This window comes from Microtus pennsylvanicus, chromosome 17, assembly GCF_037038515.1.
Source record: "Microtus pennsylvanicus isolate mMicPen1 chromosome 17, mMicPen1.hap1, whole genome shotgun sequence".
In the NCBI taxonomy this organism is placed as follows: Eukaryota; Metazoa; Chordata; class Mammalia; order Rodentia; family Cricetidae; genus Microtus; species Microtus pennsylvanicus.
Window position 1 is genome coordinate 38,215,730 of NC_134595.1, and position 17,376 is coordinate 38,233,105.

The 17,376-nt window shown below is 50.1% G+C and overlaps 1 protein-coding gene across 1 annotated transcript; it reads left to right on the forward strand.

Moving 5' to 3' along the window:
* Positions 1-9,669: 9,669 nt before the first annotated feature.
* Des (desmin) lies at positions 9,670-17,058 on the forward strand. Its single transcript, XM_075951367.1, has 9 exons — positions 9,670-10,370; positions 11,511-11,571; positions 11,670-11,765; positions 11,888-12,049; positions 12,194-12,319; positions 12,764-12,984; positions 14,568-14,611; positions 16,057-16,139; positions 16,332-17,058. Exons 1-9 carry the CDS (start codon positions 9,796-9,798, stop codon positions 16,371-16,373), a joined length of 1,410 nt encoding a protein of 469 aa, XP_075807482.1. The 5' UTR covers positions 9,670-9,795; the 3' UTR covers positions 16,374-17,058.
* Positions 17,059-17,376: the final 318 nt, after the last annotated feature.

Below are 17,376 nucleotides of genomic sequence, written 5' to 3' on the forward strand. Positions count from 1 at the left end.
GCTAGACAGGGGTCTCTATTCCAGCTATTTATCCATGCTAGTCACCCGTCACCCATCTGTGCCCTCCGTGGAATCCTGAGGGATCTTGGGGTTATCCAGAACCCTTGCATTCCAGGGAGCCTTCTATGAGGTCCCAGACTTGCAGGGAATTGCATGTACTGCAAAGCCTGGCGGCCGGGGAGAGCTTGGCAGTGTCCTGACACAAAAGAGGCTTGAGTAAGGGGCACAGGGAGAAGCAAGGCAGCTGAAGTTGGCAGAGTAGGCGGGGCCACCCGGGGGCAATGTTTGCTACCAGCAAAGGTGTTCTCTGCTGTTAGGTGTAGATGGCTAGGTCGGCTTTGGGCAGACAATGAGTTCCTAAGCTGCGGAGGGGCTCAACCAACCAGATGTCTGGAGGAACCACAGTGGAGGTGATTAAAGCCTCAGACAGAGGGATGAACGTGGGCTGCTCCATCCAAGGCCTTGTGAGGTCCAGCCTTAAATACCAGAGTACTTCAGGAGGTTTCAGACGGCAAGACTGCTTTTCTGCCTTAATTTAGCCACTAGTGTCCACTGTGAAAGGCCCGAATCTTACGTCATACAGTAGACCCATACACAGATTTTGTGTATGTGTTTGTGTGTGTGTGTGGGGGGGGGGGGGTATGCATATGCTTGTTCATATGTGTGCAGATGTGCAGGTGCATGTTGGTGTGCCTGTACTTGTGTGTTCGTGCATATGAAGGTCAGATGTCAAACTCTTGTCATTCTTCATTGCCATCATTTTAGTGTTTGGGTTTAGTTGTTGTTGTTGTTGTTCATTTCTTTGTTTGGGACAGAGTCTCTCACTGGCCTGGAACTCCCTAAGTAGGCTAGAGTGAGTGGCCAGCAAGTCTCAGGGACCTTTGTTTCTGCTCCTCAGTGCTGGAGTTACAAACACAGTCCTTGTGCCTAACTGTCCCCACAACATGGTTTCTGGGGATCGAACTGTCACCACGCTTGCAAAGGCAAGTGTTAGCCCACCACAACCTCCACAAATTCATAAAGTATGTCCTTTTCCAAGCAATAGGCCGGCCTCGGAGGACCCTCACATTTCCAATATCAGTGAGCTCCAGGAAGAGTCACGACCATGGAATAACGTGAGTTTACATTAAAAACATAATTTACCAAACTAGACACAGTCAAAGGAGTGTCCTGAAGATGGCTCCAACAGTGTTGCTTATGCTGACCACACACTGGCGGCATTGTAAGTGCTCACAAACAGGGGACCTGCTGAATACACTCTGCGGATCCGCAGTGTGAAATACGAGCGAAGGCACTGAAGCCCAAACCTTAAGCCTGGCAGCAGAGGAACGTGCAGGACCTGATGGCTTCACAGGTGGACCCCACTAAACATTTAAAGAAAAACTGTTGTCAGACCTTTCCCAGAGTTAGATGGGGAGGAGGTAGCACTGCCCACATCATTCCGTGGGACCAGTATTACCCTGATGCCAGCGCAAAAGCAAAAATAAAAACAGGTCACAAGAAAACTGTGGGCTGATAAAAATTCTCAACAAAATATGGAAAAGGAAATTCAACAGCCAATTAAAAAAAGATCACCAACACACTTAATTTATTTCTGCAATGTGAGAAATTTCCACACAAAGTAATATTCTACATTAGCAGAGCGAAGGGAAAGCCCACTGACTTACCAGTCGATGATAAATTGTGACGTCATTGGATAGAATTAAACTATGACAACGTCATTGGATAGAACACTTAGTGAGCAAAATGAAGATATGCAAACTGCAAACTATAAAATGGTGCTAAAATAAATACCTGAATAAATGTAGAACATCTCAAGTTCCTGGACTGCAATATTGAAAGATGTTGATATCCCTCAAGGCTATGCATATATTTAGTTTGATCTCTATCAAAACCTCCCTTTTTGCTGAGCATGGTGGTGCATGCCTTTAATCCCAGCACATGGAAGACAGAGATAGGCGGATCTCTGAGAGTTTGAGGCCAATCTGGTCTATAGAGCAAGTTCCAGGACAGCCAGAACTGTTACACAGAGAAACCCTCTCATGGAAAAACAAAACAAAACAAACAATCAAAAAAAACAAAGAACGACAACCATTCCCAAAACAAAACAAAGACTTTTTTTTTTTAACTGATTCCCTAAACTGCATATAGTCTGTCAAGGGGCTTCAACTAGAAAACAAAACAAAAACTGGAAAAGAAGCAAAACTAGCCAGCTTACACTTGTTTATTTCAAAACACTTCTAAAGTTGCAGTTATTAAAACAGTGTGGTACTAGAATATATAGGCCAATATAGGATTAATACAAATATATAGGCCACTCCTTTAATCCCATCACTCGAAAAGCAGAGGTAGGAGAATTTCTGTGAGTTTGAAGCCAGCTTAATCTATATAGTGAACTCCAGGATAGCTGGGAGTCTATAGAGAGACTCATTATCAAAAACAAAACAAAAACAAATAACAAAGACACTAAAAAACAGAACAAAGCAACAACAACAGCTATCACAGGACACTATTAAGAGAATGAAAACCTCCCCACAGAACAGGACAGTTGCAAATTATCTACCTGGTAGGACATCAATGCCTAAAGAGATCTTACAAATCAGCCAAGAGAACAGCCCAATGAGAAAATGAACACAGGACTTGAATAGACGCTGCGCTGGCTAGTTTTATGTCAACTTGACAGAAGCTAGAGTTGTCTGAGAGGAAGGAACCTCAGCTGAGAGAATATCTTCATAAGATCCAGCTGTAGGGCATTTCCTTAAATAGTGGTTGGTGGGGGAGGGCGCAGCCCATTGTGGGTGGTTCTATCCCTGGGCTAGTGGTCCTGGGTTCTATAGGAAAGCAGGCTAAGCAAGCCATGGAGAGCAAGCCATATGGAACAAGCCAGTAAGCAGCACTCCTCCATGACCTCTGCATCAGTCCCTGCCTCCAGGGTCCTGCCCTGTTTGAGTTCCTATCCTGATTTCCTTCAATGATGAACTATGGTACAGAAATATAAGCTGAATAAACCCTTTCCTTTCATGCTTTAGGTCATGGTGTTTTACACAGCAATAGAAACTCTGACTAGGACAGACACTTATCCAGAGAAGACCCAAAGATGACCAATAAACACAGAAAGATGCTTAGCATCACTGATGATTAGTAATATGCAAATTAAAACCACAATGAGGTACCACTTCATGCTCATTAGGACAGATATTATAAAACAAACAAAGCGAGACCATAATGAGTATTGGGAGCAATGTGGAGAAGCTTTTTAAAAGTGTGATTATTAACTTTGTTCTTTGAGAATATTTTACATGTATATGATGAATTCTGGAGTAAGAGACGCTACCATTGTGCCATGAAGCCCCTGCAATGTATTTTGATCATGTCCACCCCTCATTTCTCCCGCTCATCTCCTCTGGACCCACCCTCCTCCAACACATCCCCTTCCCAATTTCATACGCTTTTCTGTAAACAAACAAACAAAAACCCTCTGAGTTCAGCAAGGGTTGAGGCCTCACGAGCCTCCCCTCCCTTCTGTCCTGGAACTTTGATTGACGTGGTCGTGTGCAAATTACCACAGCTGCTGTGATTCATGAGCGGAATGACTAACCGCCATGTCATGTCCAGAAGACAGAATTTCCCATCTTTCCTTCCTAGTCTCCAGTTCAAACATTCCCTGAGCCTTGGGTCAGGGAGAGGTTGATACAGATGTCTTATTTAGGGCTGGGCATTCACGGTCACTTATTCTCAGCCCTTTGAGTAGTTAGGAGTCTCTGTACGAACCACTGCCACTACAGTAAGGAGCTTCTCTGACCATGGTTGAGGGTAGCATTAATTATAGATCTAAACAAATATTTCAATGGCAATTTGACATCATAACCATGTATCAAAACAACAACGACAGGGCCTATGGCCTCCCCAGTCATGGGCTCTTGACCATGAGGCCTGTGGAGCAGGTCTCAAATCCAAGTAGAGAGCAGCTGGTTACCTCCAGAGTGATCAAGGCATGATCGCACCATCGGTCAATATATAGCATCCAGCATTATTCACAATAACTGAAGGTGGAAACAACCCAAATACCATCACCAGGTGAAGGGACAAACAGGGTAACATTACAAATGAGGGAGTATCGTTCAACTTTTAAAAAGGAGAGAACTCTGACACCTACTACAATGTGGAGGAACCTTGAAGACACCGTGCTAAGTCACAGGGAGATCAATCTTGTGTGATTCCATGTGCACAGTTTCCCCCTGCAATCAAATTCACAGAGACAGAAATAAGATAGCGTGCTCAAATGGGCTTGAAGGATCCTTGAGTAGATAAAGCCAGATAGGGCTCATGGCTAGCCTAATACTTGTTTGCTCTGCAAATAGAAGTGAAACCTAATTGGAGCCATTTCCTGTACAAGACCGTGCTAAAAGGAAACAGTCATGCATGGACTAAGGCAGAAGACTCGAAAATTCAAAGGCAGGCTGAGGTGCAGAATAAGCTCAAGGTGGGTCTGGGCTATACAGCAAACCCCCATCTCAGAACAAAACAAAAAAAGGGGGAAAATAGGAAGGAGAGAAAGAAGGAAAGAAAAAAAAGAGAGAACTTAGCTCAAATCAGCAGAAATAACTAACAGGCACGGGCCAGGATTCCCAACTGGAGAGACAAAGGAAGGCAGATGCAGTAACTAACGAAGCATTGTCTTTGCTTTCCTTTTGTGTCTGACCAGCAAATGCTTCCCCTTTCTGCTCCCTGTGTGGACCTCTTGAACCGCTTCCCTTTGCAGCTGCCTAAGCCGGAAACCATTGTTAGCTCTGATAAACTCCAGCATTTGTTTTTGAAACAAAATCTGTAGCCCAGGCTAGCCTCAAAGTTGCTATGTAGCCAAGAATGAACTTGAACTTTTAATCCTTCTGCCCCTACCTCCCAAGTCCTAGGATTATAGGCAAGGGCTAAACATGCTCGGTTTATGCAGTGTAGGGATCAAATCCAAGGCTGTGTGTGTGTTGGGCACCTGAGCTAGGTACCCAGCCCCTGCTCAAACAACTCTACAAGAAGATTCATTGGGGCTAGAGAGACGGCTCAGCGGTCAAGAGCACTGGATGCTCTTCCAGAGGACCTGGGTTAGATTCCCAACATCCACATTGCAGCTCACAACCATCTGTAACTCCAGTCCCAGGGGATCCTATGCCTTCTTCTGACCTTGGATACCCCATCCTCATGGTGCGCAGACATACATACCGGCAAAACACCCAGTCAGATTAAAAATAATAATTTTCCCCCAAGATTCGTGCCTCTGTTTACTTTTTTGACAGTTTTATTGTTATTGTTTGATTGGTTTGGTTTTTTTTTGAGACAAGGTTTCTTTATGTCATTTGGCTGTCCTGGAAATCACTGTGTAGACCAAGTTGGCTTTGAACTCACAGAGATCCACCTGCCTCTGCCTCCCGAGTGCTGGGATTAAAGGCGTGGGCCACCACGACTGACTGTGACAGGTTTTATCAAGGGTAGGAAGGGGAGAGAGATGGGGCATTATTGTTAAATGGGTGTGGAGTTTCAGTTTGGGAAAATGAAAACAGTTTTAAGGATGGATTGTGATGACGGCTACACAAGAGTGAGCACGGGCTTGCCGCTGCTGACTCTCCTGGTGTAAGACTTTAAGACAACCCTGAAGCCATTTTTGACAATTCTGGATCCTCTCAGCCTCTGTGCCATAGTGCTTCCCCTCCTCCCCTGGGAACCAAGGACCTAACAGCTACACTCGCAGGTACTCAGTTCCTGAACAATTACCCTTATATGTTTTGATTCGGTCCCCTGGGAAACGGGGTCAAAATGACCTCTTACCTCATCTGATCTGGCAACAGCTCTCCAGTCAATTATTGGTAAAATAGCCCTTTCAAATAAGCCAATCAGAATCGTCAAAGAACAACCCCCCCTTGCTTCTGTGGCCCCTTTAAAAGTAGACTGTACTAGTTATTCGAGGTCCCTCGGCTTCCCGAATGCTGGGGGACCCTGTCATGACAGAATTAATAAAATCCTCATGCTTTTGCATCGGCTGTGGTGTGTGAGATGGTCTCTGGGGGCGACTCCTCCTCGGCGTTTGGACGCTAGAGTCCAACACTAGAAATGGTCACAATGGCCGGGCACAGTGCACAGACAACCCTATAATCCCAATACGGGGTGGCAGACTCTAAGACCCCTGTGTTTAAACGATTGCTCACCACAGCTGACTCAGCTGAAAGCAGCTTGACTCAGAACAGCATGTGAAATATTTTAAACGGGGAAAAAAGCCAGGTGTGGTGCAGCAAATTCTAGTTGGTCTTAATAACAAAAACCCAGAGTCAGATATAGGGATTAATGCTGAAGATAGAGAAGCAGAGAGGCCAGCCACTAGAGAGTTCTTTAACCTCAGACCAAAGGGGCCATCTTGTCCTTAGACTGCATCTCCAGACTCCATCTGTCTCCCCCAAACCTCAGATTGCCCTGAGCTCCTGTCTCCTTCTGCCTTATATTCCTCTCTCTGCCCAGCCCTATCACTCCTGTCTCCACCTCCCTAGTGCTGGAATTAAAGGCTTGTGATCCCGAGTGCTGGGGTCACCTTTGTGTGAGCTCCGTTTCTCTTTTAGACAAATTCAATCTCTTGTAGCCCAGGGTGGCCTTGAACTAACAGAGATCCCTCTGCCTCTGTCTCCCACATCCTGGGGTTAAAGGTGTGTGCCACCACTCCCTGGCCTCTAGTGGCTTAGCTCTGCACTCTGATCTTCAGGCAGGCTTTATTTGTTAAAACACAAACAAAATATCTACAGTGTGGTGGTATACACCTTTAACCCCAGTTCTCTGGAGGTTAAAGCAGGAAAATCTTGATTTGGATCCCAGTCTGGGCTGCAAAAAGAAAAAAAAAGGAATTAAAAGGTCAGTTCCATATATATATGCTCAAAAGCGTCTCTAGGAACAACAGCCACCATCTAAAATTTGGTTGTGTGGCTCATGGGAGGGGGCGGGGTGACATAATTAACTGTTGAAAAATGAGAGGCAGTAACTTTTCACTAAGCTCTTGTATACCTTGCGTTTTGACCATGTACATTGCCCAGCCAGGAAGATAATGATTATTTTTAGTGTGTCCACTTCTCAGCGGCCCCCTCAAGAGGCCAAGGCCTTGCTCCAGTGGCACTGTGTGATTCGGAGTGCGCCCGCCTTCCAGGCCCCAGGGCGTTCTTTCACCGCCCTCCACAGCAGCAGACCCCTCAGGAGCAGAACTGCAATTTGGAAGAAGTCCCAACTGGTTTGAAGCCAAGTCTGGTAGTTGTTGATTTTGACGAGGGATGATGCAATTTATTTGTTAGTTTTCTGCCTCATTTCACTAAGGAACGAAGGGGCCTAGAGCTGGTTGGAGAGCCAGTTCCCTTATGTGTTCTAGGGATGGTTCACAAAGCCTCAGCCATGGCCTTTCAGTAGCGTCGCAGAAATGAATGCGCGGTGCCCTACATACCCGTTTCTCTGGGCTGTGGATGACTGAAGCCAACACCAAGGGCCTTTAGTGGAAAAAGGAGTTTATTGATTAAAGCTGAGGGCAAAGCATGAGCGCGCTCAGTACGGACGGCTGCACCTAGGTCAGCAGCTTCTCCTCCCCAGCTTGCTAAGACTAGCGTGTAGACACCTCCCCACCCTAGCACAGGGCGGGAAACAAGGGCACCACAAGAAGCCAGTTTAGGAAAACCCATTCCATTCATAAATCGCAAAGGAGGATCTTTGATTGGCCCTGTTCTGGCTCCATACCCCTCGAGCCAATTCTCCCTCTTAGGAGATGCAAAGACAGCACTGGCTGGGATCAGAGTCACATTGCTGTGCTTTGGGATGGAAAGAAGAGGTGCCGGGTCCTCAACGTGAAGGAAAGGGCAGAAAAGATTGCAGACCATGTTAAGTGATAATGGCAACTGAAGGTACTGCCTGGGATGTGTTAAGGATCCATACAGCCTCCGAAATCCACTCAAAGCATACAATCTAGCTTGGGAGCTGGGACCCCAAAATAACTAGAACATAACAGCTTGCACTGACTTGAAGGTTGGATAAGAATATCTGGAACTCCTCATCCACCTTGTAAGCTCGTCTCGGGGATAAAAATTAGATGCTTAGATGCTCCGTGTGAAAGGCTTTGAAAAGACAGCAGTAGCGAGTCCTTCACAGGTCACCTGCTGTAGTTACAGCCAGTCTGGGATGAGCTACAAAACTGGGATTGACATCAGTTCCTGCTTCCTGAGCTTCTCGGAGACCTGGGGGATCCCAGGCGCGGTGTTCCCAGCAGGGACCAGTACATATAAGGCATTGTTGTTGTTATTGTTGTGAGCTTTATTGTCTCCTGGGCCTGTTCAAATGACCATTGCGCAGTCCTGCGAGGCTGCTTGTCCCCACCCTATGACCAAGGACACCCGAATTAGGAAGGTAAAGGACGTGCTGTCTAGCAACTCTTTCTTACCAGCCCTGGGCAAGACTACGGCTCCTAATCCAGTGCTCTGTTTCTAGGCTCAAAGCTTTGGGCTACTAATCTAGGGCCCTATTTCTAGGGTTTGCATTCCAGAAGGCTCAGTCCTAAGAGAGACCTATAGAGGGCAGGGAAGGTGAAGTCACAGAAATGTGCTGGAGAAATGTAGATGGCCAGAGACTGCCCTGTGCTGAGTGGAGGGGGAAGCGCGAACCCACTTGAGGGCTTCATCTCTGTTGGGGTTCTGGAGTGATTGAAGCTTGTCACCCCCCTCCCCAGCCTTCCTCGACACCTATATCTCCTCAGGTGCCTGGCCCCCATCCCCAGAACCCCTCTCCTGGTACCTTGCTTCGCAGCCCATGCATTTATCCCCTCTGTCAATACCAGCTCTGGTATTTCTCCTTGGCAGCTGTTGCTGCCAGGGAGACGGCTGGGTTGACGTGCGGCTCCTGACAAAACACAAGCCCCTGTTGTGAGTGGGTGTGGGTGGGTAGGGGGATGAGTCAGAGAAGAGGGTGAGGGAGACAGGGGCTGCAGGAGTCAGGCAAAGGCAATGCAGGGGAGTGGCGTGACTACATACAATTGGACACAGCCATCAGACTCTTTCTGGAAATTATCTTGCTGGTTGTAAACTTGAGGGAAACAGGAGGCCTACACTCCTCTAGAGGGAAACTGAGATTCGGATTAGAGCCCAGGCGTCAGTAGTATGCATAAACAGTCAGAGACACAGGCCAGGGTAACTCTTTTGTGCCCCCCACCCCCAGGCCTGCCTAGAGACCCCTTGATGGGTTAGTAGACTCCTGTTTAGCCTTTACACCCCCCCCCCCCCCCCCGTGGTTGGAAACCTCAGCGTCTTCTAGCAACTTTTGCAATAAAATACTTCGGAATTCCTTTTTGTCTATTTCAACGACCTAAAAATCTCTCCTTGGAGAAAATAGGAGGCCTCAAACAAATGAAAATCTCTAGCCTGCTTTCCCCCAATTAAGGTAGGTCTCCGAAAGTAAAGAGTCCAGCCTGGGATCTCCTGTCAGCTAGCTACCCTGTGAAACCCAGCAGGCCTGCCTGTCTTCCGTCCTCATGGGGCGGCTCAGGGGCGCAGGCCTCTTGCAGGGGAGCTGGCCTCCCCGCCCCCTCGCTTGAGGCCGCCCTTTCCTGGCAGGACAGAGGGATCCTGCAGCTGTCAGGGGAGGGGCAGCGCAGGGGGGGGGTGATGTCAGGAGGGCTACAAATAGTGCGGACGGCTAAGGGGCCCTGTCTCCCATCTTCATATCCACTCTCCAGCCGGCTGCCTGCCCGCTGCCTCCTCCGTACGTCTGCCCAGCCTTGTCCACGCCGCCACCATGAGCCAGGCCTATTCGTCCAGCCAGCGAGTGTCCTCCTACCGCCGCACCTTCGGTGGAGCCCCGAGCTTCTCGCTCGGCTCCCCGCTGAGCTCTCCCGTTTTTCCTCGAGCAGGCTTCGGCACCAAGGGCTCCTCGAGCTCAGTGACATCCCGCGTGTACCAGGTGTCGCGCACGTCGGGCGGGGCCGGGGGCCTGGGGTCTCTGCGGGCCAGCCGGCTGGGGACCACCCGCGCGCCATCCTATGGCGCGGGCGAGCTGCTGGACTTCTCGCTGGCCGACGCGGTGAACCAGGAGTTCCTGGCCACACGCACCAACGAGAAGGTGGAGCTGCAAGAGCTCAATGACCGCTTCGCCAACTACATCGAGAAAGTGCGCTTCTTGGAGCAGCAGAACGCCGCGCTCGCCGCCGAGGTCAATCGGCTCAAGGGCCGCGAGCCGACTCGCGTCGCCGAGCTCTACGAGGAGGAGATGCGTGAGCTGCGGCGCCAGGTGGAGGTGCTCACCAACCAGCGCGCCCGAGTCGACGTGGAGCGTGACAACCTGATCGACGACCTGCAGAGGCTCAAGGCCAAGTGAGGGCCCAGCGCCTTCCAGATCTTTCCCTTTCGCCCCATCCCCCTGCAGGGAGCTAGGCACCCCCTCCGGTTCCCATGTTTGGGGAAGGTCATTCCCCATTCCCCTAAGAAGAGCTGGGACCCCGGACCTTTCTATAGCTCCTTCTGTGTAACACTGGAGTAGTTTTCTTGGGGAGGTAGATAGAAGAAATGGTGGCCCCTGGGAGGCCTATTGCACGGTAGGCAGCTGTCTTTGAAACGATGCTCAGTTGCTGATGGTTCTGCGATGACCACTAACAGAGGCAAGGTAGAGGGCCAGCCAGCGCATGGTCAGAGGGAGAAGAGACTGGTAGGAGCCCGGAAAACTGGGTGACCTGGGAAGGGCAGGTGGAGGGAACTCAGACTGTAACTTTCAGCTCAGTTGTGATGAGGCCCTGGGAAGGGGTGAGGTGGGGAGCCTGGTCCCTGGGCCTAGCTGAGGCTGTGCTATTGCTCTAGGTAAAGGAATAGGCTTGAGTAAAGGGGACAGTGGGTAAGGCCTGTGGCCCTTTTAAAACTCAAGAAGACCAGCCCATTTCCACCATGATCCAATAAGAAAAGACTGAGCGGTTCCGATTCGGGGGCACACCCCCGTCATTCCAGCGCTTGGGAGGATGATTCTGGAGGATTGCGGTGGGTTCTAGGCAAACCTGGGATACAGAGCAAGTACCAAGCCAACTGGGCTTATGCAGCAAGGCTTGTTTTAGACAAGTTCTAAAAAAAAAATCGAAAAGCAAAATGGGCTTTGTATATTTACGGTCCTGCTTCTGTTTACCCGACTGAGCGAAGTCACAGCATTTATTTAGAAGCTACACGGGTCAGGCTAGGCCTGAGAACACAGAGTTGGATAAAATAAAACACAGTTCCTAACCCCAGGGAGGTCAATCTATTTGGGACATAGACTTCAAGGGTGTGGCTGCGAGGCTGAGACTGAGCTACTTCCTGCCCCCCCCCGGGGGCGGGGCCTCTACTTTTTTTTTCTTCCTGGGCCTCTTGTTTCTACCCAGCAACCAATGCTTGTCCCTGTGTCCTGAGCTGGCTCCCTGATAGGTCCCTAGTCAGTTGTTTCTATTGATGGCTCTGTCCCTCACCATTTGCCTGTGTATGTGTCCTCCCTAGGTTACAGGAGGAAATCCAACTGAGAGAAGAAGCGGAGAACAATTTGGCTGCCTTCCGAGCGGTGAGCCTTCTCTGGCCCCCAGCAGCCATCTCTCTTTTCTCCGCCCTGGCTCCACTTGAGCTGTCCCAGGCTCTAACATCGTTGTTTCCCTTATCCAGGATGTAGATGCAGCTACTCTAGCTCGCATCGACCTAGAGCGTAGAATTGAATCACTCAACGAGGAAATCGCATTCCTTAAGAAAGTGCACGAAGAGGTTCGCACCATGGCCCTTGGGTGATGGCAAAAGCAGCTAGACAATGGGGTTGACTGACATGGAGGTGTGAGGATGCTTTGGGAGGGTCTGGAAGGAGACTAACGTCAAGCTGTGCTCTGCAGGAGATCCGCGAGCTTCAGGCCCAGCTTCAGGAGCAGCAGGTCCAGGTGGAGATGGACATGTCCAAGCCGGACCTCACAGCAGCCCTCAGGGACATCCGGGCTCAGTACGAGACCATTGCGGCTAAGAACATCTCTGAAGCTGAGGAGTGGTACAAGTCCAAGGTAGGTGATGTGGCCTGGGGACCCTGGCACATCCTCTATCTCCGCGTGAGATGCTTCCTGCCCCTGCACCATGGAGTAGGGCGAGCCTGGAACTTCCATACTCCCTCGCCCTCTCCACCTCACAGCCCCTTTCTCTGCCCTCAGGTTTCAGACTTGACCCAGGCAGCCAATAAGAACAATGATGCGCTGCGCCAGGCCAAGCAGGAGATGATGGAGTACCGACACCAGATCCAGTCCTACACCTGCGAGATCGATGCCCTCAAGGGCACCGTGAGTCCCTCCCCATTCCCACAGGCTCGGCCTCTTTCTGCCCACAGCTTAGTTCCACACCCTGGCTCTGTGACACTTTGAGCCCCTCTGGGGTCTCCATCTCCTCAGGTGTACAGAGAGGTAAAGGCAGATGGGTGGATTCCTAGCACCCATCTTATAAGGAACCAGAGGACTCCTGGGGTGTCTCCCTGTGTAGGGTTGGAGGACTTCTATAGATGCTCCTAATTAGATGCTTTGTTCTGAACGGCCACATAAGACTTCACTAGAGCTCAGGGTTCCATGGCTAAGAAAGAAGCCTTTGACGTTTCTTCTACCTGGCCACGACCATGTGGAGTTGCTTCCGACCTCCCACACGGGGTCTCTTTCCTCGTCCATTCTCTAGTGCCCTTCTCCCTAGATAGGCTCTGTACTTGTCCCTGACTTGGGCCCCCTCACCCCCTGCAGAACGACTCTCTAATGAGGCAGATGAGGGAGCTGGAGGATCGCTTTGCCAGCGAGGCCAGTGGCTATCAGGATAACATCACACGCCTGGAGGAGGAGATCCGGCACTTGAAGGATGAGATGGCCCGCCACCTGCGGGAGTACCAAGACCTGCTCAACGTGAAGATGGCCTTGGATGTGGAGATTGCCACCTACCGGAAGCTGCTGGAGGGCGAGGAGAGCCGGTGAGGACTTAGGTGTACGGTAGGGTGCTGGGAGCCCAGTTGGTCACAGATGATCTCAACAAGGCCTAGAAACAGTTCTATATGGGAGACCGTTATTCTGCCCATCACAGAAAATTAACCGGGGCCACCTGGGTAAAGCGAGATGTAATTAACAGCGTTTTATAAAAAGAGAAATGTAAGTATTCCCTTATCTACCTTTAGGATTAAGAACCCGCAGCATAAAACCATATTCAGCCATCAGTAATAAAACATTACTGCCAGTCTAGGGAGAGATGAAAGCGAGTGGGAAATGATGAGGAAGGAAAGGGAGGGGTCTGCGAGAGACGAACAGAAACGAGGCAGGAAGCCTTGGACGTGAAAGGCCTTCGAGAGAGGAGGCTAAAGGGAGCGCACATGCAAGCACACACACAGAATCTGTGCTCGGAGCATCCCGCCCGAACTCCAGACATGAGCACCAGGAGGGTGAGAGAGTCTTCTGGGAGACAGACAGAAAGACCGTGAATTTGGATTTGACTGGCAGTTACACGGGGATAGGCCCTTCTCAAAACTCTCTAGATGTACCCTAAAAGTTTGCCCATTTCCTTGTATGTAAGTTAACATCAATTTCAGACAGATCCATTACGCCAAGAAATGGTATCATCGATACTCATAAAAGTATGGCAGCCATGTTTATGTTTGGACTTACTAGGAGAATTTTTTTTTTGATGTTGTTGTTTGTTTTTGTTTTTCGAGACAGGGTTTCTCTGTAGCTTTGGAGCCCGTCCTGGAACTAGCTCTTGTAGACCTTGTAGACCAGGCTGGCCCTAAACTCAAAGAGATCCGCCTGCCTCTGCCTCTGCCTCTGCCTCACAGGTGCTGGGATTAAAGGCATGCGCCACCACTGCCTGGCTGAGAATTTTTTTTTTTTAACTAGGAGAATTTAAGGTTTTTATTTGTCTCTTTCTTTTGAGAAAGACTGAAGGTAGCTCAGGCTGGCCTCAAACTTGCTATGTAGTTCAAGGATGACCTTGAACTACCTTCCTCGTGTCTTCTTTTCCTTAATGCTGGGACTTGGACAGGCTGTGCAGGCATGCCTGGTTTATATGGTGCAGGGACTGAACCACAGCTTAGTGCATGCTAAGCAAGCGCATTACCAGCCCGGTTACATAAGCAGTCTGAGTTTTGTAGAACAACATCTACATCTAACACAACGTGGATGACCTTTTAAGGTAGCTGGGGCCAGATGCCCTTTTCTAGACTAGGCATAGATGGCCCACTCCTGGATCTGAACTGCCTAGAGGGTGGACACAAAGTGAGGGTCACAGCTGCCATTCATGCCTCCTCTAGTGCCAGGAGCAAGGAGGACCTGGGGACCTGGAGGGTACAGTGGGGTTAGGCACCTTGGTGTCATGCCCAAGGTCAGGATTAGAGTGCATGGTCTTTCTAGAAAGGGCAATTTGTGGGACAGCTAGAGTTAGTTCTTGATCTGTGCATTGTGGGTAGTGAGAGTATTGGGCTGGGGGTTTGGACAGCTAGAAATGGTGATTTCAGGGAGAGATTTGAGTGTCCTTAACTCGTTGGGGACATGCTCTCTCCCTTTTCAGGATCAACCTTCCTATCCAGACTTACTCTGCTCTCAACTTCCGAGGTGAGTGTGTGCTGGTTGGTAGGGGTGGGACTGCAAGGGCCAGGGAGTCAGCTTGGGTAGCCCAAGCCTTTTAGAAGAGAAGAATGGAACCCTGGAAGAGACCAGGCTTGAAAGAGAAAGAGGGCTGTGGATGAGGCACCGAAAGATGGGGGGTGGAGAAGTGGGGGTAGGGAGGTGGGGTGGGGAGGTGGGGGTGTTGGTTTGTGTGTCCTACTGTGCTGACTGTATTCCCTCTACCTTCTGGATTATTGGGTCTTAAGAATCAGGATGTGTCCTGAATAGCAAACTCTGGAAGCTGCAGGGGTGTTCCCCTGGCAATAGGAGCATCTTGCTTGCTCTCTGGGCAGGAAGGTACCCCTTGCTCATGATCAGTCTGGCATGCTGCCAGAGAGCACTTGGCACACCATTCTCTGGCTGTTTGTTGAGTGCCTTGTTTGCAGGGAGCAAGATGTTGGATGCACGGTTGAGAAAAGGAAGCCAAATTTTAGCCAAGCCAAACAATGAAGGGACCGAGCCTTGAGGGCATTCTGCCATTCGACATTAGTAATATGCAGATCGAGCGGCTTCCCAACCCCGGAGAGCAGAAAGGCGCTCACTAATGATACATTAGGAAAGGGAGTCGGAGATCTTGGCAGCCTCTGCTTTCCTAGATCAAACCTTTTACATCTTCGATGTTCATTTCCATCAGGAAAAAATACATGCTGTGCTCCATCGAGTCAAACGTTCATTACAGGCTACTTGCTTGCTAAGGGATTCATGAGCGCCAAACTCCTGACACCAGGGAACTAAATGTGACCCCCACTATGAAACTCAGACTTCTCTTTCCACTTAGTTGTTTATTCAGTTACCAAGTATGCATTTTGCATATAAAATCACTTTTGCTGCAAACCCGTAGCCCTGAGCTCCTAAGGGAGGCATCGTGGCTGCTGTTTCCCAGAGAGAAAACTGAGGCACAGTAGGACCAGTGGATCAGCACAGTCAATCAGTGATCAGCTTTTGCATTAAGTCATCAAACAGAGAAAAAGAACTGGAGCCTCTAAGCTCCTCCAATAGGTCCACAGGTCTCGGCTTTGGGCTCTTTCTCTTAGAGGAGAGTTTAAGGCTATAGACTTATGCAGGACTCTTCTGGAAATCCAGAGACAGAGAGGAAATGAAGAAGGCTAGGAAACATGAGGACTGAGTCTGGGCCTTGGGTCCCCTGCCATCCTGCACCAGCATTCTCAACATCTTTTGGCTCTTGAAGTCATATCTTCAGCAGCACTGGACCCTGGCTCTACAGAACCATCTATTGGGTACTGGGTTCAAGGATCAGGTCTTGAAGAAGCCAGGTTGCCATGAGGAAGGTGGAAATTAGCTAGAACAATGCAGCCCAGGGTGGAGTCCCATCCATGGTGCAGCCTAGATATGAACTTAGCCAGGCTGAGCATGTGGTGGGTTTATTACAGAAACCAGCCCTGAGCAAAGGGGTTCTGAAGTCCACACTAAAAAGACAGTGATGATCAAGACCATTGAGACCCGAGATGGAGAGGTGAGTGATCCGTTGGACCACTTGTCCTTGGTGGGAGTAATGGGGGTGTCTGCCAGCCAGGAGTCTTTCACCAGCTGGGTGATTCCCTACCTTGAATGGGGTAAGAAGGTCCTGCTGCCTTGGGATGCAGTAAATGGGGCTGAGGCTTCTCCTAGGCAGCAATGGATAGACTGGACTTCTCCACCCGCTTAGGTCGTCAGCGAGGCCACACAGCAACAACACGAAGTGCTCTAAGCCGGACACTGTCCTGGCCCCATCTTCACTGCCTCCTGAAACCAGCCTCTTCCACTCTCGGATGCCACACCCAGCCACTTTCCTTCACTCACAGCCTCTGACCCCCTCCTCACTGATCACCCCCTTGTGGTCTTCATACTGCCCAGGAAACACCCCAGGCACCTCTGCAGACCTTACCAGGAGTCCTGGCTGTCGGCAGTTGTCAATCCTGGCTCTTCAGATAGAACCCAACTCGAGTCATGGCCCTTTCCCTCCCACCCTCGTAACCTCAGGCTCTGGCCTTTGGCTTTGGAGAGGGTACCAGAGAGGGGGTTGGGATCTGCAGGATCAGGACAGAGCTTTATGGACATCCCCACATTCGACCCCCAGCCTGGGTCAGAGAAAGAGTGAAGCCTTCTCAGCTGAGATGGAGAGAGGGGGGCTGAAAAATGTCCAAATGGCCCCTCTCTTTCCCATCCCAGCCCAGGATGGGCCTAGAAGAGCTGGGGCTGTAAGAGGGAACCCGAAGGTGCTGGATGTGGGAGCAGGAGATACAGAAGGAGAGCAGATGGGTGAGGAGCTAGAGGGGAAAGAAGAGAGAGGCAGAGAGTGGGCTCAGGCTGGCGGGAGGGTCCCACCTTCCGCACCAGCCACTCCCACTGCAGGGGCCCTGGACAGAGACAATAAAGAGCCAAGCACAAACCTACACGACCCTGCTGTCTTGACTGATGAGTCTCTTGGGGGCCCTGGACCCTGTCATACCCCCATTACCCTGAGATGGACTGTGTCACCCTCTTGCCCACGTAGACTGCCCTATGGGCCTTCTGGCGCTGCAGTCTATGGTAGTATAGGGGAGGTTGGATAAGGGGCTTCTGTTGAAAAGTCACAGCGCCTCCTCCTGAAGCCTCCTGCCCTACCTTCAGATCATCTGGACACCTGGGTGAAGGTAGGGATGGGGACAGTTCTCTTCCACAGACTGGCTGTGAAAGACGCTCCCAAGGCTCCCAAGTCCTTTCCCCCAAAG

Excerpts from the sequence above, each read along its gene's own strand:
- Des (XM_075951367.1), top strand. The coding sequence starts at position 9,796 with ATGAGCCAGGCCTATTCGTCCAGCCAGCGAGTGTCCTCCTACCGCCGC. Across the intron at positions 12,320-12,763 it reads TCGATGCCCTCAAGGGCACC|AACGACTCTCTAATGAGGCA; the intron begins GTGAGTCCCTCC and ends CACCCCCTGCAG. Across the intron at positions 12,985-14,567 it reads CTGGAGGGCGAGGAGAGCCG|GATCAACCTTCCTATCCAGA; the intron begins GTGAGGACTTAG and ends CTCCCTTTTCAG.